This window comes from Pecten maximus, chromosome 15 (assembly GCF_902652985.1).
Source record: "Pecten maximus chromosome 15, xPecMax1.1, whole genome shotgun sequence".
In the NCBI taxonomy this organism is placed as follows: Eukaryota; Metazoa; Mollusca; class Bivalvia; order Pectinida; family Pectinidae; genus Pecten; species Pecten maximus.
Genome location: NC_047029.1, coordinates 28,670,057 through 28,693,236, shown reverse-complemented (window position 1 = coordinate 28,693,236; position 23,180 = coordinate 28,670,057). Strand labels below are relative to the sequence as shown.

Sequence of the window (23,180 nt, the reverse complement as noted above, 5' to 3'; positions counted from 1 at the left end):
TAAAAGTGTTATTGTTGATATCATCTGAATATTGCCGTAGTTATCTGTCACTTCGATTGTAAACCCATTGCAAAAGTCATGGAAGAATCGACCAATCAAATTGGTTTAACGTTTGATTTCCGTAATCTTGCAGTTACCTCCCTTACAACAGTAAATACGTTCTTAGTATCGCCTACAACAACCAATCCCGTGCACATGGCAACAAGATATTATCATTTGCATTTGATTTATTGGTCGTTTCGTCAAAGGAAAATGGAATATGGAAATCGATGACAATGTTAACGCTATGACCAGTCACCCTGACCACAAATGCCACCTAGTATCTACCCTTTCTCGCAAACATGTACTGTACAGTAACCTATACTGGTATGATACAATGTATCGTTTCGTATGCCGTTATTGATATATTTCTTTCTCTAAATTATATAAATACTCATCTAGTTGATAATGATGTAACATTCTAGAATGTATATAATACACATTTAAGTAAATCGCGGACATATTTGCAGACCGATGCTATAATGTCAGCCGTTTTGGAATGAACACGGAAGAGCAAAACTTTCTAAACATCCGGAGACGAATGCGCCTGCGCAATATTTGTTTACATAAATATATTGACCTGGAGTTATTCGCAAAGTTCAGGTTCATTTAGTCTTCACATTTCGCTAGCGTTATGCATTTCTCAAATCGTATGCATCTTGAAAACATCTACTGAATACATTTCAACATTTTCGGTAAAACTACTACATAAAACGAAGATAATTTTGCAAGTAAATTATTTGAAGCGTAAGGCAATGGGGGCAGCCATATTTCATTGAAACAGACAGTAGATGGCGTATTGGTGAATGTGGCTACCAAATATGGTCATATTTCTCAGTCCAGTTCTTGATGGCAATAACCGAACATTAATGTTCGTTTAAAAAGGGCTATGCAAATAAGCGGGTTGCTCTGTAATTATAATATATAATATAACTATAATATACAATATAATTATATTATACAATATAATTATATTATACAATATATATTATAATTATACTGTACAATATAATTATAATATATTATAACGTACAATATAATTATAATGTACAATATAATTATAATGTACAATATAATTATAATATACAATATAATTATAATATATAATATTATACAATATAATTATAACATATAATATAATTATAATATACAATATAATTATAATATACAATATAATTATAATCAGGAACAAAGAAGTTTATGAAGAAAAATTACAGTTTAAATAAAGATTTATACAACAAAATGATTTTCATTTGATGTCACATTGACAAATCTAATCTATTCAAAAAACTGAAAAAAAAAGACTAACAGTTCCTGAACTTCCGCAGTCAGAATAAGTTCTGCATCATGAAAGTAGACTTATTTTCTGTAATAAGGCTTTAAAATTCTTTAAATCAAGCCTAAGTCTGAAGAAATCTAACATTCCTATTTAAAGACTTTACACTATGTCCTTCAAGTCACTACATTTTGAGTTCTGTTATTCCAGTTTTAACACATTGAAATCTCCATTTTTAAAATATCAAGATTTTAAGAGTTCTAAATCCTGATTTTTCTTTAATAAATTTGTAGTCTTAAGACTTAATTGGATGCAAATTCCATACTGCTCCCAAAAGGCATCATGGTTTTTTTATACAGGTCCTAACTAGTCTTAGTTTTGTAACATATATCAATACACCGAGAAATAAAATAAAAAAATGATACCATGTATAATACTTAGACATTATAATTACATGGTTAATTAATTAATCTTATTTATAAGAACATAGAATGTTATACCTTCAGTGCTATCACAAATAATAGCTAGTACAAACAAATTACCTGTTTCAACTGACTGACTTCCGCTTCAAGATGTCCCTTAAGGCTGTCTTGTTGGGAGAGAGCAGCCATTTTCTGTAAATCCTTCTCCTCATTGCTAAGTTTCATCTCCTCTTCCTTCTCGACCAGACGGCGGTGAATCTGTTCCTGTAACTGGCTAAGTTCAAAGTCCTTTTCCTGTACCTGTGATAAGGTCAAAACATTTAATTTATTATACATTTATTCCATACCATAAACAACTTCAATACTGAACCAGGAGATTTTCTCGTTCAGTAATATGTACTTCAACTAATAACCTTAAGATAACAAGTGCAATCAATGATTGCGAAAGCTCACCGGCGGCAGCAATCACACTATACATTAATTTTTTATGTATGTATAAGCATGTCATTTTGAAATTGTATGTGACATAATATCGCTCCTAGACCTCTAATGGATGTATGAAACCAAATAAGAAGGGTGTGGACTTACAAGCTTTCCAAAACTAACCCCAAAAATCTTTAAAGTGGGTTTTTATGTCAAAAAAAGTAAGTCCACTAAATGGTAAAATGCAAAAAAAAAAATCACAATTTTGTTCTGCATGATTTTGCCACAGCATCACTCCATGATCTCTAATGAATGTATAAACCAAATTAGAAGGGTGATAGGTGTATACTTTTGGACTTGCCCCCAAAACTTTAAAGTGAGTTTTGGTGCCAAAAAAGTTAAGTCCACAAAATGGTAAAATGCAAAAAAATCACAAATCTTTTCTGCATGATTTTGCCATAACATTACTCCTAGACCTCTAATGAATGTATAAACCAAATTAGAAGGGCATGAGGTGTATACTTTTGGACTTATAAGCTTTCCAAAAACTTACCCAAAAAACTTTAAAGTTTTGGGGTGGGACGCCAACGCTGACACCGACGCCGACACCGACGCCGGGGTGACAGCATTAGCTCTCGGTTACTCGTAACCGGTGAGCTAAAAACCAGAAATTTATTAATTTAATTGTTTTATGGGCTAGCTGCGAAAGTTTGCGCCCATGAAATAATTTGAAAGCACAAACACCAAAATGAAGTACTCACATGATCATTTCATGTTTTACAGTGTTTAGAATGCTATATTGGTAGTATAGAATCCCAACAGTGATGTAGGAGGTTGTATTATTACCTTGGTTTAACAGTAATGTAGGAGGTTGTATTATAACCTTGGTTTAACAGTAATGTAGGAGGTGTATTATTACCTTGGCCGTTAGTTTAACAGTAATGTAGGAGGTTGTATTATTACCTTGGTTTAACAGTAATGTAGGAGGTGTATTATTACCTTGGCCGTTAGTTTAACAGTAATGTAGGAGGTTGTATTATTACCTTGGTTTAACAGTAATGTAGGAGGTTGTATTATTACCTTGGCCGTTAGTTGAACAGTAATGTAGGAGGTTGTATTATTACCTTGGTTTAACAGTAATGTAGGAGGTTGTATTATTACCTTGGCCGTTGGTTTAACAGTAATGTAGGAGGTGTATTATTACCTTGGTTTAACAGTAATGTAGGAGGTTGTATTATTACCTTGGCTGTTAGTTTAACAGTAATGTAGGAGGTTGTATTATTACCTTGGTTTAACAGTAATGTAGGAGGTTGTATTATTACCTTGGTTTAACAGTAATGTAGGAGGTTGTATTATTACCTTGGTTTAACAGTAATGTAGGAGGCTGTTTTATTACCTTGGTTTAACAGTAATGTAGGAGGTTGTATTATTACCTTGGCCGTTAGTTTAACAGTAATGTAGGAGGTTGTATTATTACCTTGGTTTAACAGTAATGTAGGAGGTTGTATTATTACCTTGGTTTAACAGTAATGTAGGAGGTTGTATTATTACCTTGGTTTAACAGTAATGAAGGAGGTTGTATTATTACCTTGGTTTAACAGTAATGTAGGAGGTTGTATTATTACCTTGGTTTAACAGTAATGTAGGAGGTTGTATTATTACCTTGGCCGTTAGTTTAACAGTAATGTAGGAGGTTGTATTATTACCTTGGTTTAACAGTAATGTAGGAGGTTGTATTATTACCTTGGCCGTTGGTTTAACAGTTATGTAGGAGGTTGTATTATTACCTTGGTTTAACAGTAATGTAGGAGGTTGTATTATTACCTTGGTTTAACAGTAATGTAGAAGGTTGTATTATTACCTTGGTTTAACAGTAATGTAGGAGGTTGTATTATTACCTTGGTTTAACAGTAATGTAGGAGGTTGTATTATTACCTTGGTTTAACAGTAATGTAGGAGATGTATTATTACCTTGGCCGTTGGTTTAACAGTAATGTAGGAGGTTGTATTATTACCTGGGTTTAACAGTAATGTAGGAGGTTGTATTATTACCTTGGCCGTTGGTTTAACAGTAATGAAGGAGGTTGTATTATTACCTTGGTTTAACAGTAATGTAGGAGGTTGTATTATTACCTTGGTTTAACAGTAATGTAGGAGGTGTATTATTACCTTGGTTTAACAGTAATGTAGGAGGTTGTATTATTACCTTGGCCGTTAGTTTAACAGTAATGTAGGAGGTTGTATTATTACCTTGGTTTAACAGTAATGTAGGAGGTGTATTATTACCTTGGTTTAACAGTAATGTAGGAGGTTGTATTATTACCTTGGTTTAACAGTAATGTAGGAGGTTGTATTATGACCTTGGTTTAACAGTAATGTAGGAGGTGTATTATTACCTTGGTTTAACAGTAATGTAGGAGGTTGTATTATTACCTTGGTTTAACAGTAATGTAGGAGGTTGTATTATTACCTTGGTTTAACAGTAATGTAGGAGGTTGTATTATTACCTTGGTTTAACAGTAATGTAGGAGGTTGTATTATTACCTTGGTTTACAGTAATGTAGGAGGTTGTATTATTACCTTGGTTTAACAGTAATGTAGGAGGTTGTATTATTACCTTGGTTTAACAGTAATGTAGGAGGTTGTATTATTACCTTGGTTTAACAGTAATGTAGGAGGTTGTATTATTACCTTGGTTTAACAGTAATGTAGGAGGTTGTATTATTACCTTGGTTTAACAGTAATGTAGGAGGTTGTATTATTACCTTGGCCGTTGGTTTAACAGTAATGTAGGAGGTTGTATTATTACCTTGGTTTAACAGTAATGTAGGAGGTTGTATTATGACCTTGGTTTAACAGTAATGTAGGAGGTTGTATTATTACCTTGGTTTAACAGTAATGTAGGAGGTTGTATTATTACCTTGGTTTAACAGTGATGTAGGAGGTTGTATTATTACCTTGGCCGTTGGTTTAACAGTAATGTAGGAGGTTGTATTATTACCTTGGCCGTTGGTTTAACAGTTATGTAGGAGGTTGTATTATTACCTTGGTTTAACAGTAATGTAGGAGGTTGTATTATTACCTTGGTTTAACAGTAATGTAGGAGGTTGTATTATTACCTTGGTTTAACAGTAATGTAGGAGGTTGTATTATTACCTTGGTTTAACAGTAATGTAGGAGGTGTATTATTACCTTGGTTTAACAGTAATGTAGGAGGTTGTATTATTACCTTGGCCGTTAGTTTAACAGTAATGTAGGAGGTTGTATTATTACCTTGGTTTAACAGTAATGTAGGAGGTGTATTATTACCTTGGTTTAACAGTAATGTAGGAGGTTGTATTATTACCTTGGCCGTTAGTTTAACAGTAATGTAGGAGGTTGTATTATTACCTTGGTTTAACAGTAATGTAGGAGATGTATTATTACCTTGGCCGTTAGTTTAACAGTAATGTAGGAGGTTGTATTATTACCTTGGTTTAACAGTAATGTAGGAGGTGTATTATTACCTTGGTTTAACAGTAATGTAGGAGGTTGTATTATTACCTTGGCCGTTGGTTTAACAGTAATGTAGGAGGTGTATTATTACCTTGGTTTAACAGTAATGTAGGAGGTTATATTATTACCTTGGTTTAACAGTAATGTAGGAGGTTGTATTATTACCTTGGTTTAACAGTAATGTAGGAGGTTGTATTATTACCTTGGTTTAACAGTAATGTAGGAGGTTGTATCATTACCTTGGTTTAACAGTAATGTAGGAGGTGTATTATTACCTTGGTTTAACAGTAATGTAGGAGGTTGTATTATTACCTTGGTTTAACAGTAATGTAGGAGGTTGTATTATTACCTTGGTTTAACAGTAATGTAGGAGGTTGTATTATTACCTTGGCCGTTAGTTTAACAGTAATGTAGGAGGTTGTATTATTACCTTGGTTTAACAGTAATGTAGGAGGTGTAATTATTACCTTGGTTTAACAGTAATGTAGGAGGTTGTATTATTACCTTGGTTTAACAGTAATGTAGGAGGTTGTATTATTACCTTGGTTTAACAGTAATGTAGGAGGTTGTATTATTACCTTGGTTTAACAGTAATGTAGGAGGTTGTATTATTACCTTGGTTTAACAGTAATGTAGGAGGTTGTATTATTACCTTAGTTTAACAGTAATGTAGAGGTTGTATTATTACCTTGGTTTAACAGTAATGTAGGAGGTTGTATTATTACCTTAGTTTAACAGTAATGTAGGAGGTTGTATTATTACCTTGGTTTAACAGTAATGTAGGAGGTTGTATTATTACCTTAGTTTAACAGTAATGTAGGAGGTTGTATTATTACCTTGGTTTAACAGTAATGTAGGAGGTTGTATTATTACCTTGGTTTAACAGTAATGTAGGAGGTTGTATTATTACCTTGGTTTAACAGTAATGTAGGAGGTTGTATTATTACCTTGGTTTAACAGTAATGTAGGAGGTTGTATTATTACCTTGGTTTAACAGTAATGTAGGAGGTGTATATTACCTTGGTTTAACAGTAATGTAGGAGGTTGTATTATTACCTTGGTTTAACAGTAATGTAGGAGGTTGTATTATTACCTTGGTTTAACAGTAATGTAGGAGGTTGTATTATTACCTTGGTTTAACAGTAATGTAGGAGGTTGTATTATTACCTTGGTTTAACAGTAATGTAGGAGGTTGTATTATTACCTTGGTTTAAACAGTAATGTAGGAGGTTGTATTATTACCTTGGTTTAACAGTAATGTAGGAGGTTGTATTATTACCTTGGTTTAACAGTAATGTAGGAGGTTGTATTATTACCTTGGTTTAACAGTAATGTAGGAGGTTGTATTATTACCTTGGTTTAACAGTAATGTAGGAGGTTGTATTATTACCTTGGTTTAACAGTAATGTAGGAGGTTGTATTATTACCTTGGTTTAACAGTAATGTAGGAGGTTGTATTATTACCTTGGTTTAACAGTAATGTAGGAGGTTGTATTATTACCTTGGTTTAACAGTAATGTAGGAGGTTGTATTATTACCTTGGCCGTTGGTTTAACAGTAATGTAGGAGGTTGTATTATTACCTTGGTTTAACAGTAATGTAGGAGGTTGTATTATTACCTTGGTTTACCAGTAATGTAGGAGGTTGTATTATTATCTTGGTTTAACAGTAATGTAGGAGGTTGTATTATTACCTTGGTTTAACAGTAATGTAGGAGGTGTATTATTACCTTGGTTTAACAGTAATGTAGGAGGTTGTATTATTACCTTGGTTTAACAGTAATGTAGGAGGTTGTATTATTACCTTGGTTTAACAGTAATGTAGGAGGTTGTATTATTACCTTGGTTTAACAGTAATGTAGGAGGTGTATTATTACCTTGGTTTAACAGTAATGTAGGAGGTTGTATTATTACCTTGGTTTAACAGTAATGTAGGAGGTTGTATTATTACCTTGGTTTAACAGTAATGTAGGAGGTGTATTATTACCTTGGTTTAACAGTAATGTAGGAGGTTGTATTATTACCTTGGTTTAACAGTAATGTAGGAGGTGTATTATTACCTTGGTTTAACAGTAATGTAGGAGGTGTATTATTACCTGGTTTAACAGTAATGTAGGAGGTTGTATTATTACCTTGGCCGTTGGTTTAACAGTAATGTAGGAGGTGTATTATTACCTGGTTTAACAGTAATGTAGGAGGTTGTATTATTACCTTGGTTTAACAGTAATGTAGGAGGTTGTATTATTACCTTGGCCGTTGGTTTGACAGTAATGTAGGAGGTTGTATTATTACCTTGGTTTAACAGTGATGTAGGAGGTGTATTATTACCTTGGCCGTTAGTTTAACAGTAATGTAGGAGGTTGTATTATTACCTTGGTTTAACAGTAATGTAGGAGGTTGTATTATTACCTTGGTTTAACAGTGATGTAGGAGGTTGTATTATTACCTTGGTTTAACAGTAATGTAGGAGGTTGTATTATTACCTTGGTTTAACAGTAATGTAGGAGGTTGTATTATTACCTTGGTTTAACAGTAATGTAGGAGGTTGTATTATTACCTTGGCCGTTGGTTTGACAGTAATGTAGGAGGTTGTATTATTACCTTGGCCGTTAGTTTAACAGTAATGTAGGAGGTTGTATTATTACCTTGGTTTAACAGTAATGTAGGAGGTGTATTATTACCTTGGCTGTTAGTTTGACAGTAATGTAGGAGGTTGTATTATTACCTTGGTTTAACAGTAATGTAGGAGGTTGTATTATTACCTTGGTTTAACAGTAATGTAGGAGGTTGTATTATTACCTTGGTTTAACAGTAATGTAGGAGGTTGTATTATTACCTTGGCCGTTGGTTTGACAGTAATGTAGGAGGTTGTATTATTACCTTGGCCGTTAGGACTTCCTGGTGGAGACGAGTCTGCTCCTCCATCTGTTTATGCCAGTACTCATCCCTCTCCTGTCTAACACTCTCCACAGATGCAGTGACTTTCTTTTCTGTCTCTTCCTAAAAACATAAAATCACCTCTTTTAGGTAAAATCAATTAATCTGAGTAAAGTATCTTGTTCAAGGATGCAACACAATAGCCATGCCCAGACTTAAACTAGCAACCCTTCAGTCATGTAGTCCTGCAACCCACATCTAGACCACTGTGCCTCATTAAAATAAATCTGTTAAGACGTGTGGTCAGCTGCGATGTATAACAATGACACACAATTTAATCAGATGTAGATGGTGTGATGAGATGGTGTGAATATGTACTTAATCTGCCGAGGGGTTCATGAGATAACTTGTATATAGCTAACCACACACAGTAATTACTATATACCCCTCTTTTCTTCACTTTGAATGTGTTTGTGGGGTGAGGGGGAGGGGGGGGGGGGGGGGGGGTTGGGGGGTTATAAAAAGACAACAAAATACTTTTAACTAAAACATTGTCAGCAAGCATAATACATAACCTGACATTTTATATTTATATTTATATATATGGTAGCATTTGTACCTGTAGACATGTGACTGCTGCAACCTTGGCCCGGGACAGTTCCTGTATGAGATTCTCTTTCTCATCCTCCACAGCTTTCTCAGTCTGTTGTACTCGCTCTTCCATCTCTACAGAAACCTTCCTTTTCTCTTCTTTTAGCTTTTTAATTATCTCCCTTGACTTTTCAAGATTGTCTTGCACTGGACATAAAATTAAGTTCAGGTGTTAAAAGGATTGTACAAAAGAACCACAAGATAATACAAATTACATGTTAGATACAGCTGATCCAAATTGTCTTCAACTGCATCATACTAATTCATACAGCTGTTCCGTCCTTCTAGGACTCATCAGTGATGCTAAGGACATACTAATTCATACAGCTGTTCCGTCCTTCTAGGACCCATCAGTGATGCTAAGGACATACTAATTCATACAGCTGTTCCGTCCTTCTAGGACCCATCAGTGATGCTAAGGACATACTAATTCATACAGCTGTTCCGTCCTTCTAGGACCCATCAGTGATGCTAAGGACATACTAATTCATACAGCTGTTCCGTCCTTCTAGGACCCATCAGTGATGCTAAGGACATACTAATTCATACAGCTGTTCCGTCCTTCTAGGACCCATCAGTGATGCTAATGGCCTTAACTGATACCTATGAATCACCAAACAAAACGCAAAGAAAGGGTGAACTGAAACATCAAAATCTTGATGAGAAGGTGCAATCACCCAATATATAAATAAATGATTTTAAATGTTATCTATATATTCTGAACTGTGTCACAATCCAAATGAATTATGACTTGACATGCAGAGTATGGCAAACTTAAGCAAAATGTCACTAAATTGATTGACAAGTCACTTTTTTATATCCTGTATCTACATGTTGCTTTCTTTGAACACAGCAATTACATTAATCAGATATGTATTGACACATGTATCTCAGGTATTGATCAAGGAACAATATTCTTAACTCTAATTGGCTTCATTCTAATGATAATTCAAAATAATAGTGACGCCAGCAAAACAATAACTATAGTAGGTCAGACGAAACCTAGCAATAAGTGGAGCCATGTAGGCAGTAAACCAATAACTAACTAATAATCACCCAACAAACGGAATCCGGATTACCTTAGGGTCATTTCAGTAACATATCTACCCAATAGAACAAGTTTGTAAAACAGGGATTACCAAAACAAATGATTAATGATAAATCCCTTTGTTCAAGAGTACATTATATATTTTACTGACCAGGAGTAGCCCCTAAGAACTAATACTGAAGAATTAATCACCTTGTTTTTCAAGTTTCTCAGTTTTTTCCACAAGCCCCTTGTTTTCTACTTGTAGCACTTGACACTGGTTGCGTATGTCTGTCAATTCTTGATCTTTTAGCTCAAGCTCCTCGTGAACTTGTTTCTTGACCTCTGCGATGGCGAGCTCGCGGTCAGTCTCCAACTGTTCTATGACTTTTCGTGCCTCCTTCATCTGGTTCTGCAGTTTGGCAATGGCTTCAGGATTTGCAGATGTCTGTAAATTCAATCAAAACTTCCCAATAACAGTTTGATCTATAAGTCACTTCCTACAGTAGTTTTATCAACTGGATAGAATGTATACTGACTAAACAAGAGGCCCAATGGGCCTATATCGCTCACCTGGTTCTACAGCAAATTTGTAGTTGATCGAGGTCATTTCTACAGATACTATGCTGATAACCAATTTATTCAATGCATATTATTGGCCCAATATCGGGTCTTGGTGACTTTTGGCTATCACAAGATTTAAAAATATTTCACCCCTGTGACCTTGAATGTAGATCAATGTCATTCATTTGAACACACTTGGTAGCCCTACACCCCAGCATGCTACAGACAGGCCCAACCTCAAGTGCCTGAGCCTCTTGGTGTTTGAGAAGAAGTTGTTTGAAGATATTAGCCGATTCGACCCATGTGACCTTGAATGAAGGTCAAGGTCATTCATTTTAACAAACTTGGTAGCCCTTCATCCCAGCATGCTACAGGTCAAATATCAAGTCCCTGGGCCTCTTGGTTATTGAGAAGAAGTCGTTTTCAGATTATAGCCTATTTGACCCATGTGACCTTGAATGAAGGTCAAGGTCATTTATTTGAACAAACTTTGTAGCCCTTCAACCAAGCATGCTACAGGCCCAATATCAAGTCTCTGGGCCTCTTGGTTATTGAGAAGAAGTCGTTTGAAGATTATAACCTATTTGACCCATATGACCTTGAATGAAAGTCAAGGTCATTTATTTGAACAAACTTGATAGCCCTTCATACAAGCATGCTACAGACCCAATATTGAGTCCCCAGGCCTCTTGGTTATTGAGAAGAAGTCGTTTGAAGATTATAGCCTATTTGACCATGTGACCTTGAATGAAGGTCAAGGTCATTTATTTGAACAAACTTGGTAGCCCTTCACCCCAGCATGCTACAGGCTAAATATCAAGTCCCTGGGCCTCTTTGCTATTGAGAAGAAGTCGTTTGAGGATTATAGTCTATTTGACCCATGTGACCTTGAATGAAGGTCAAGGTCATTTATTTTAACAAACTTGATAGCCCTTCACCCCAACATACTAAAGGCTCAACATAAAGTACCTGGGCCACTTGGTTATTGAGAAGAAGTTGCTTGAACATTATAGCCTATTTGACCCATGTGACCTTGAATAAAGGTCAAGATCATTTATTTGAACAAACTTGGTAGCCCTTCACCACAGCATGCTACAGACCCAATATCAAATCCCTGGGCCTCTTGGTTATTGAGAAGAAGTCGTTTTAAGATTATAGCCTATTTGACCCATGTGACCTTGAATGAAGGTCAGGGTGATTTCTTTGAACAAACTTGGTAGCGCTTCACCCCAGCATGCTACAGGCCCAATATCACATCCCTGGGCCTCTTGGTTATTGAGAAGAAGTCGTTTTCAGATTATAGCCTATTTGACCCATGTGACCTTGAATGAAGGTCAAGGTCATTTATTTGAACAAACTTGGTAGCCCTTTAGCCAAGCATGCTACAGGCCCAATATCAAGTCCCTGGGCCTCTTGGTTATTGAGAAGAAGTCGTTTGAAGATTATAGCCTATTTGACCCCTGTGACCTTGAATGAAGGTCAAGGTCATTTATTTGAGCAAACTTGGTAGCGCTTCACCCCAGCATGCTACAGGCCCAATATCACATCCCTGGGCCTCTTGGTTATTGAGAAGAAGTCGTTTGAAGATTATAGCCTATTTGACCCATGTGACCTTGAATGAAGGTCAAGGTCATTTATTTGAACAAACTTGGTAGCCCTTTAGCCAAGCATGCTACAGGCCCAATATCAAGTCCCTGGGCCTCTTGGTTATTGAGAAGAAGTCGTTTTCAGATTATAGCCTATTTGACCCATGTGACCTTGAATGAAGGTCAAGGGGATTTCTTTGAACAAACTTGGTAGCCCTTCACCCCAGCATGCTACAGGCCCAATATCAAGTTCCTGGGCCTCTTCGTTATTGAGAAGAAGTCGTTTGAAGATTATAACCTATTTGACCCCTGTGACTTTGAATGAAGGTCAAGGTCATTCATTTGAACAAACTTGGTAGCCCTTCACCCCAGCATGCTACAGGCCCAATATAAAGTCCCTGGGCCTCTTGGTTATTGAGAAGAAGTTGTTTAAATGAAAAAGTTGACGTCGGACGGCCGGACGGACAGACGGCCGGACGGACGGACGACGCACCACGGCATAAGCTCACTTGCCCTTCGGGCAGGTGAGCTAAAAATTACAATGTTCAGTGTGGATGGAAGACAAATGGACAATAAATTTATTCAAATTATTTCAGGGAATAACCTTACATTGATCTGGCAGTGTATCATGACTATAATGTTACTAGTTCAAGGCATCTTCAAAATATCTTGATTCTACTCAGTTTGGCTAAGGTATTTTAACAATTTTGATCCTGGTGACACTGAATATGGTTTTGACTCCTGTGACCTTGGAATATTGGGTAATTTCCTTTCACAAATTTTGTTAGGTGTCATCCCAGGAACCTATCACCCAAATATCTCGATTCTAGACATTTCTGTTAAACAAAGAATTTGTTTGAGTGTCTTAACAAATATGACCCCTGTGACCTTGAATATGGGTCAAGGTCATTCCTTTTTGCAAATATTGTTGGACTTCATCCAAGGAGCCTCTTTCAGACAGCTTACGATGTTACTTGATCTTATACAAACCTTGAGTTTTTCCGTCTCCCTGTTTTTTTCCTCCACCTGTTTCTGGAGATGTTCCTTTTCCGCTGCTAACTGCACAGCTTTCTCTTTATTGGCCTTAATGGTTTCCTTACAGCGATTCAGCAGTCCCTCGAGTCTCTTCACCTGGTGTAACAAACAACATTTAACTGTTCATCAATAACTCATCAGGATGATTAATCAGAAATTTTATTGCTCAGGCTTGAGGAATGTGAATAATAACATCCAAGAGAACCAGGGCTACACTGACTGATCGATAGATAGGGCCTAATACATACATGTTCTAGTTATAACCAAGTCTAGGACAGACCAGGGCTATACTGATCGATAGGGCCTAATACATACATGTTGTAGTTATAACCAAGTCTAGGACAGACCAGGGCTATACTGACTGATAGGGCCTAATACATACATGTTCTAGTTATAACCAAGTCTAGGACAGACCAGGGCTACACTGATTGATAGGGCCTAATATATACATGTTCTAGTTATAACCAAGTCTAGGACAGACTATGGCTATACTGATTGATAGGGGATAATATATACATGTTCTAGTTATAACCAAGTCCAGGACAGACCAGGGCTATACTGATTGATAGGGCCTAATACATACATGTTCTAGTTATAACCAAGTCTAGGACAGACCAGGGCTATACTGATTGATAGGGCCTAATACATACATGTTCTAGTTATAACCAAGTCTAGGACAGACCAGGGCTACACTGATTGATAGGGCCTTATATATACATGTTCTAGTTATAACCAAGTCTAGGACAGTCCAGGGCTATACTGATTGATAGGGCCTAATACATACATGTTCTAGTTATAACAAAGTCTAGGACAAACCAGGGCTATACTGACTGATAGGGCCTAATACATACATGTTCTAGTTATAACCAAGTCTAGGACAGACCAGGGCTATACTGATTGATAGGGCCTAATACATACATGTTCTAGTTATAACCAAGTCTAGGACAAACCAGGGCTATACTGATTGATAGGGCCTAATACATACATGTTCTAGTTATAACCAAGTCTAGGACAAACCAGGGCTATACTGATTGATAGGGCCTAATACATACATGTTCTAGTTATAACCAAGTCTAGGACAGACCAGGGCTATACTGACTGATAGGGCCTAATACATACATGTTCTAGTTATAACCAAGTTTAGGACAAACCAGGGCTACACTGACTGATAGGGCCTAATACATACATGTTCTAGTTATAACTAAGTCTAGGACAGACCAGGGCTTTACTGATTTATAGGGCCTAATACATACATGTTCTAGTTATAACCAAGTCTAGGAAAAACCAGGGCTACACAAGTAATACATCTTATTTCTCAGATCCTACGGAGAAATGCTACTCATACAAAAATGTATTTCGTAATAATTTACATTAATTAAAAAGGCAAGGAGTCGTATAGACACAAGTGTACATTTCTGATGTCCAATATTTTCTGGAACTGCTATTTGATTCCATTTCTTACCATCTATGGGAAGAATTCAGTCAATGAAAAAAAAAGACAAAATTGCATTTGTGTGTTCAAAACAACTGACCTTCAACCTCTGAAAACTCATCTTGATTTGCAACAGAGTATTCATTCTACAAGAGTTATGCCCCCTAGATAGTGACAGACCACTAATGCATTTGTTTTTAACAAAATGGCCTGAAACCAAGTAAGATCACTTGCTATAAGTCTACCCTTATTTCATAAATGAACAACTAGAGTCCAACAAGTCAAAGTGTTGGGATGTCCATAATTGAATAAAAGCCTTGGTCATACAGAACATTTAATACCCTGGCCCCTAAATAAATTATCTTCTTACTGACCTTTTCTGTAAGTGTTTTGACATCACCGTCTTCCCCTTTCCCACCGTCCACAGGCGTTGGAGTGTTACTGTTAGGCATGGATTTTGGCTTTTCTTTAGGTTCCAGCTTCTTCAACAACTCGGGTGACAACTCCTTACCCTCTTTCAGTAGACGTACCTAGAAAAAAAACATTTCCACAAGAAAATTTAACACCATGTTTATGACAGGTTTTTTTTCTAGTTGCCCCACACAAACATGGCTGTAATTTTTAATAGCCCAAGCTGAAAATTTGGTAGCCTTGGATGGTGAGGTAGTGGACTTTTACACCCCATTCATGATAATATTGATCACTGTGCTAATCCGTTTTAATTTGGATTTGCACTAATATTTGAGTGCACCAAAGTAAATATGTTAACAGTAATCGAATAGACATCAGCATACACAAGTTTGAACTGCCCTACAGGTAGGGCATAATGAATTGTACCTGCTGCCCTTTTGCATTATCATAAGAGGTGACTTAATTTGGGATCTTATTTTTTCTCTTCTTACTAACAACTTTATTCTTCCTAATATCGCCCTTGCCACTACCAAGCTTTGGTTTTGGGTTTTGTCCCTGGCCGTGACATGCTGAGTCTATAAAAATAGTATTTGCTAGTTCAGCTTTGTCTCAGCATTTTTGGGAGTGTGATAACTGGTTCACCAGTTGCCAGTATACTTTAACTGGGTGGGGTGTCCTGCTGGGCCTATTCAGTGAGGTAGCACTATAAATTTGGCATTAGACCCATGCCATAACAAGGAGACAAACATAAACATCACAGCCTCCTAAAACATACACATACATTACATACATGCATCTCCCATACTGGGGAGGCTGTCCTCAATTGACCTTAGCTACTGATAGGATGTTAAATCGTACTAAACCAAACCAAACCTGAGTTTGGAAGACTTTCATGTGTTCATCTTTTTCTTCTAACATCAGCCTGTAATTTTCCTCTAAATCACGTTTGGCCATCACATCTAATTGAATCTGCTCCTTCAATTCTGAGATTCTTCGGAATGCCCGATCTTGAGTTTGTGTCAAAGTATTCTGAAAAATGAATAATAGTAACAACTACATGACTTTAAATCAATTACATTTTCAGAAACAGAGTTTCCTATCAAATAAAGCTCTACATGTTCAAATGCTTGATGTCGAGGGTACACTAAGCGCATGTTAAAACAGATGTAAACTAGGAAAAAATTAGTTGAAAATCAATTAAGAATCATAATTGTTTGAAGGAGATACAATTTTACGACAAAGCGAAGTGTTTCCAATCAATGAGTCGTCAGCTACTGTCAGGAATCCTGTATTTTGATTGGCTGATGACAACTCACAGATCTAGGTTATTTCCTAACCTGAATAATGTTTTTTGCTAGTTCATTATAGGTGCAATCATTGCTACAGATCGTACATCACACAATAATCGTGTTTACTGCATAAAATATAGAACTGTCCACGAAAGAAAAGTGTTCAGTCATTGATTTCAGATCAATTGACAATTAAGTAGAATTGAAATAAACAATAGGACTTATTAAAGATTTGAGGGGAAAACGATTCATCTTTATAAAACATATATTAACCAAATGAACCAATATCCCTAATTGCTAATAAGAAATGATCATGTGAGTTAATATTTTTTCTATTCAATTCAATTAAACTTTCTAGCACTTTAACTGTAATTTGATGGCTAAATATGTACATATCAGTAACCTTGATACAGGAATTTTTACTAATACCCTAGGATCCGTGCTTGCACATGAATCCAGGGTTCACCCTGGACCAAAAGAAAATGGGTCATTTTGACAGATCTCAGAAATGTGATGGGCCAAAAAATAGAAAATTCAAGGAATTCGAAAATTTTGGCAGGCCATTTTGGAAAATATGGGGCCAATGGCCCCATGGCCCCCTCCAGAGTTATCCCTGTGTATCCCTCAATTCTTTTTTCAGAAGAAATGGGGCAAACTGCAGAAACTCCTAAAAATTCTACTTATAAAAATGTCAGCAACCATCTGTTGATAATTGACCTCTTTATGTTGTATTACTCACCTTAATCTTGTCTTTTTCCTGAGTCAAGTCTTTGTATATATTGGCAAGCTGTAAAAAAAATAGTTCCCAAATAAGTGAACTTTTCATTCTGCTAATGTGACAAATAGCTACATTTGTATATTTATTACCAATTTAGATAACTTAGAATTTCAAACTCTCACTTACCAATTTATATGACAAATAAGATTATAAACTACTTCCCATTGTATTTTTATCATGAAGCCTACAGTCAGAAGCTTGTACACAATGAGCTGAAAAGTTGACAAATAAACATACATTTAAACAAGATATAGGTTTTTACAGCATTATGATTCCTCTCAGTATACACAAAAGAACAATCTTTTTTTAATTCATATGATGGCATCTTAACGAAATTTTTTATTTATTAACTTCAGCTTAAAGTCCCTCATGACAGAGTTAGTGAAACTCACCTCCATAAATTTGCTTTTATATCTGACAGACCGCCGTTCAAACTTGCGGACAATCATGTACAAGTCTTCCTTCGAGTACCCGTCCAGGTTTGATGTTTCCTCAACCTCGCTCTCGATGTCTGAAGGCATCTGGTAATAGTGCTGAGATGCGATACTCGTGTTGAAAAAAGAACTATCACTAGTTACAGAACTTATCGATGAGGTACGTGATCGTGACATTCTGGGTGTGTCGTCATTCCCCGGAAGTGAGGATAGGGCTGATGTGAACTAAAATGAAAGAGACAGACCTTCAATTATTGACAGATAGTAACAGGAAATTCACTAGATAAAGAGTGTGATCAATAAATTCAGAATTACCAGCAAATCTGTTTTTCAAGTAAAATCACAGATCAATGCTTTTGACAAGTGTGAAAAACCTGTGTTTTATTTTTGATATTTTTTAGAATCAAAATCTGATACAGCAAACTAGACGTACTAGAGTTGAAATGTTGTACCCCATACATCATTTACACTGCTCCCTTGATCAAAAGATTCAACAATTTTGGTATAATATTTGTGTTTTTTTTTGTTTTTTTTTGTAATTCCTACTTGAGTTCGTCAAGGCTCTCCAATATTGGTCCTACAGTGATCATGAACTGTTTTAAATTAAATGCTTAATTAAAATTCTTACAGTTATGACCTATCACTGGACAAATAAATTGACCATTACCGAATCTGAACTTGAATAGCATATCAAATCATTATATAATTACCTATAAAGCTACCAAATTACAGTTTGAAAAAAAAATAACAAAATAAAATGGTGGTGGCATAAAAATCACAATATGTAAATCTTTTAATTATGATTGATGTAGTATTTGGCTGGACACATTATTTAGACCTACATCTGTGGAGTTATCAGGAGTGTCCTGTAATGGAATGTCAACCAATTGTCCGACAGCAACGTTACCGGGTGTGGCCCCCACATTGTCTGGTACCACCTGGTGGGAGTTATTTAAATTTTCTTTTTTTGGTGTGCTCTCCGCAATAGGCTGTGGACTCTGCGATATGTCCTCCTGCAAGGGAAATTGTGTAAAGACAATATTCTAATTACCTATTATTGTGTTAGATACAAAATAGTTACGCACACAGTACATCTCCTGAGGCTAATAAAGATCAGAATTTTTTGTAGTACCCAGTATTTTTTCAATTCAGTTCAGAACACCATTTCCAATTATGAGGAGTCCAATTACTAACAGATTTAGTGAGCACTCAATATTAGTGAGCCACAATGGAAAAGCATGAGTTCACGAATCAAATTCATGAGTAAAAAATTCACTGAAGGTATAAACATTGATAAAACAATTGCCTCTGTTTCTTGGCACCTATATATAAGGACTTTGGTTTGTTTTGTTTAAGGTTCTATTAACAGCCAGGGTAATTTAAGAAGTGCCAGGTTTTGGAGGTGGAGTATGTATACCCGGAGAAAAAAAAGCCGGCCTACGGTCAGTACTTGGCATTTCCCCACGTAGGTTTCGAACTTGCAACCCAGAGATGGAGGTCTAGTGATAAAGTGTCTGGACACCTTAACCACTCGGCCACTGCAGCCCCTTAACATATAAATATTAGGAAACTGGAAAATGGAAATACTGATGTGAAAAAAGCAATCAGTCTCAACTTTCACAAACATTTCTGTTTCCATTGGGACTTTCCTGGAGGGGATCATATAATATGTTTGTCACCCTGGTATTACTGGTAATAAAACTAATTCTACATTCATTAGACAAACTTTGTTAGAATCTTATTAGCTCATTCTGATAGCATCTGATTATGAAGATCCAAGATCCTTAGTGGAGGCAACAAAACTTATTACATACATGCTCAGGCCTATAGTAAAAGCACTTGGCTATTCATTCTGACGAGCAGATATTGATAATGTGCGCGTATGTGTAGTAGGTTTTTTTTTACATTGGCATATTATATTTGAGAGTATATATACGTTAATGTTATAATATAAAACTGCCATCAACAAGCCATGTCAGAACCTCAAGTTAATAGAGAGATGTACTCAACAAAAATTCGTAAATGAAAAAGATCGAGGCTTAGCTAAGATCGCTGAGTAACGTAGAACTTTGATTCTCTATATCGAAGTTGTTTCGTTTTTTTTTCTCCATTTTACCTACACTACACTAAGTTACAGTAACGTTAACGTCATGCCTAATAAACCAGCAAGCATGCCAGATGTAAGAAAGTAGCTAGCCAATTAGCCAAATGACGACACATATTACCAAGTATCTTTGCATTCGAACAAGTTAACAATTTCATGTAAGGATAAATACAACAATGGTATTACGCAGGACACGAAGACAAAACAAGATCAAGCATCGATAGTGAAAGTTGTATGGGCCGGGGGGATGTCAACTGTCAACAATCGAACACCTGTTGTGCCACCGAGATCGATACAACACGAATCAATTGTTACCTTTGATGCAGAGCTAAGGGCACCTTTCAGGGGGCTCTGAGCAACCCCTTGCTCGATCTTTGTTCGTAATTTCTTGAACATAGCTGCAGTGTTTTGGTTAGAACTCTACATCACTCCGTCGGCTTTCATTTCTTCTGTCATGCGCATGTTCACGTCGGACACGTTTGCTAATCTTGGTCTTTGAGATGTTTGAAAAATGACACGTTCCCGGGAATTTTGAAAGGATCGACCACTGTCACGGCTCCGAGAATCGGTTATATCTGGTTATAATAGAGGCGTATACATACCGTATATCACGGGACAGTTACGTCTCTGGTTATAACTACATAGGCATAGTTTTAGTTTAAATTGTATTTTGTTTTTCAATTTTTATCTAACGGTGTATAACAACATATCGATTATACAAAAAGGAATCAGAAACACGTGTCAAGACATATGGATTTCAATTTCAAAATATTTTATTGTCAACACCAGAGACATAGGGCCTAATACAACACAACAAGTATAATAACATGTTTTTGGTTTTTTTTACATAGAATATCTTAAAGATTTGGTGTTGGCAAAAGGGATTGGACAACAGGCTCAGTCTACATTAGTCTAGAGACTTGTATATCACACTTGTGATATACAAGTCTCTGATTAGTCCTTTCCTATAGATTTCCAGTTTAATGAACATATGAGCAGAGACATATATCTATATATGTCTCTGATATGAGTATTACAAAATTAGTATGTAGTAGGAAAATATTAGAAGTTAATCATTGATATAAGCCTAATAAATTATATATAAACAGAGTCTCTGATATAAACAAAGAAAACACATTCTCACTCACTCTCATACTACTATATGTATTCATGCTGTATTTTCAATTATTAGAACTTTTATATAAACAAATGAGTATATATAGACACAATTATTACTTATAATTTTTAAAGCGTTTACCTTTTTCGGCATAGCCGTATAATTTTCTTTTGGCCACGGATATGACGCGACAGGTGGCGTTACTGGTCAAGATGAAATATGTGATTGGTCAATGTAGCGGTAAATGCAAAATACAGGTATGCAGTTAAAAACAAAACAAAGATAAGATTGAATCTGAATGCATGCTGAATAAGTAGATTATCTTTTTAAATGATACATTAATAAAATCATATTCCAAAAATGATTCAAGCTGATATAATTTTGTTACTCGTGCTAAAACGCTTTTGTTCGTTGATTGTCTCTGGTTTTACATTATATCAGAGACATATATACATCTGTATATATGTCTCTGATTATATACAGTAACCACCAGCATTAAAACTATGCCGTTTATCTTTTTTAAAGATATTTCTTGTTTCAGATAAGAACTAGTGTTGGAGAGTATGATTATATTTAAATCAGTTAGCAAGTCATTGACACCATAGGCGTATAATAGAACTTGAAGATTGACATATCCTAGAAGGTTATATTCAAGTAAAGTGGACATTGGAAGAAGAAGTGAATTGCATTTTCAATATTAGCACCACATGTACAAGAACCATCATCAACCAAATGATCCATTACATACATTTATCATAATTTAAATCACTAGCTTTTCGTAATTTACATAAAACAATATTAAGACATATGGATGCAGGTAAATTAAAGCATTATAGAAAAGCGCAGCTATAATCACCCGACTCGCTCACCACATTACAGTCTATGAATTACAGGTATATGTACATCTTCGCTAACCAACGGTTACTCCACGCTAACCAACGGTTACTCCACGCTAACCTTGGTTAGCGAAGATATAGTATATGTATAGACTACCTACTACATTTTCAGATTTGTAAGGTTTTTTTGGGGGTTTTTTGGTGGTTTTTTTTGGTGTTTTTTTTTAATTTAAAAGAATGGCACAACGCGTCTGCAAAATATGCTACAAACTAGGCAAATACATTGTAGTAGGCCATAATCCAAATACATATAAACTGTAGATTATAACCCCCCTCCCCCTTTTTTTCAAAAAAAAAACTAAACATGTAAACACCTTCTAACATAAACTATGTATTACATCTATATGTATATCGGCTGAAATTCTTATTGTTTTTCTTGATGATTGACATTGTCTTCACTTTGCATTGTCGGATTCCAGATGATCGTACATAACATATCCGTGACTGCACTGCATATGCTACGTAACAACGTTAAAGTGAAGAAGATATGAAGATTTTCATGATACAACAGGAAATAATGTGCCTCCACAGACAATTACTGCACATATCCTTAAAATATATATTTTAAACTAGCACATTCTCCTCGTTTTTCTTCATTGTGTATAATGTGTATTGTATAACGGAGCAAACTTTCGATAAAGGCTATAGGCGAAATATTCCGGGTCGCTAAATAGCGATGTCATTTATTTCGTTATCTCGTATGACATTATATGCTTCGTTATGTTGTTCCGGGGCTGCGAGAGAGAAACAAATGTTTAGGGGGCGAAATGACTTTAATTATTGTTATTTCGACGCAAAATAACGAAATGGCACATTGTATATATCAGCCACCGTACTAGACTTTTCTATGTCAATTTTTTTTTTCCCGGTCGCGTTGTAACTCACCGGTATGAGATGGTCAAAACCAGTCCTCATGTCGATTACACCATCTGCCTGCCCGTCAATTTCACAGTCCATTCTCATTACATCTACAAGTATCCTTGATTCTCTCTCTTCACCGTTCTTTTTTTTCTGTTACATATTCTTTTTGTCTGCTCTGTTTCAGATACTATATTAGAATAATCACATGCTGATTATCATTAGGAAATTGTTATTTTTTGCATTTATATAATTGTATTATGGAGAGGACATTGCACTGTTGTGATAGCTTGCGTCCAATCCTTTTGTGTATTGTTTGTGGAATACAATTAATTTAAATTCAACAAATCTACACTGGTATATCAATGATACTGTTGGGCGCTGTATATTAATGCATCGGCACTAATTAACAGAGTTGAGGCTAATGGATTTGACATGCCAGAGCGTATTGAGCTTGAAGTATGTAG

The 23,180-nt window shown here is 35.7% G+C and overlaps 1 protein-coding gene across 3 annotated transcripts in view; it reads right to left on the bottom strand.

The window, feature by feature from the left end:
• LOC117343091 (golgin subfamily A member 4-like) overlaps nucleotides 1–20,307 on the bottom strand; it is a 51,607-nt gene extending 31,300 nt beyond the window's left edge. For all 3 annotated transcript variants that reach the window (XM_033905383.1, XM_033905382.1, XM_033905384.1), the window contains exons 1-11: nucleotides 20,158–20,307; nucleotides 18,581–18,751; nucleotides 17,697–17,963; nucleotides 17,266–17,313; nucleotides 16,111–16,266; nucleotides 15,201–15,356; nucleotides 13,350–13,490; nucleotides 10,423–10,657; nucleotides 9,151–9,329; nucleotides 8,535–8,654; nucleotides 1,858–2,037 (exon numbers count right to left, since the gene is read on the bottom strand). In XM_033905383.1, the coding sequence (XP_033761274.1) occupies nucleotides 1,858–2,037; nucleotides 8,535–8,654; nucleotides 9,151–9,329; nucleotides 10,423–10,657; nucleotides 13,350–13,490; nucleotides 15,201–15,356; nucleotides 16,111–16,266; nucleotides 17,266–17,313; nucleotides 17,697–17,963; nucleotides 18,581–18,751; nucleotides 20,158–20,238 (1,734 nt within the window). In that variant the 5' untranslated portion in view covers nucleotides 20,239–20,307. The remainder of the gene's footprint in view (nucleotides 1–1,857; nucleotides 2,038–8,534; nucleotides 8,655–9,150; nucleotides 9,330–10,422; nucleotides 10,658–13,349; nucleotides 13,491–15,200; nucleotides 15,357–16,110; nucleotides 16,267–17,265; nucleotides 17,314–17,696; nucleotides 17,964–18,580; nucleotides 18,752–20,157) is intronic.
• Between the last annotated feature and the right edge of the window lie 2,873 nt (nucleotides 20,308–23,180).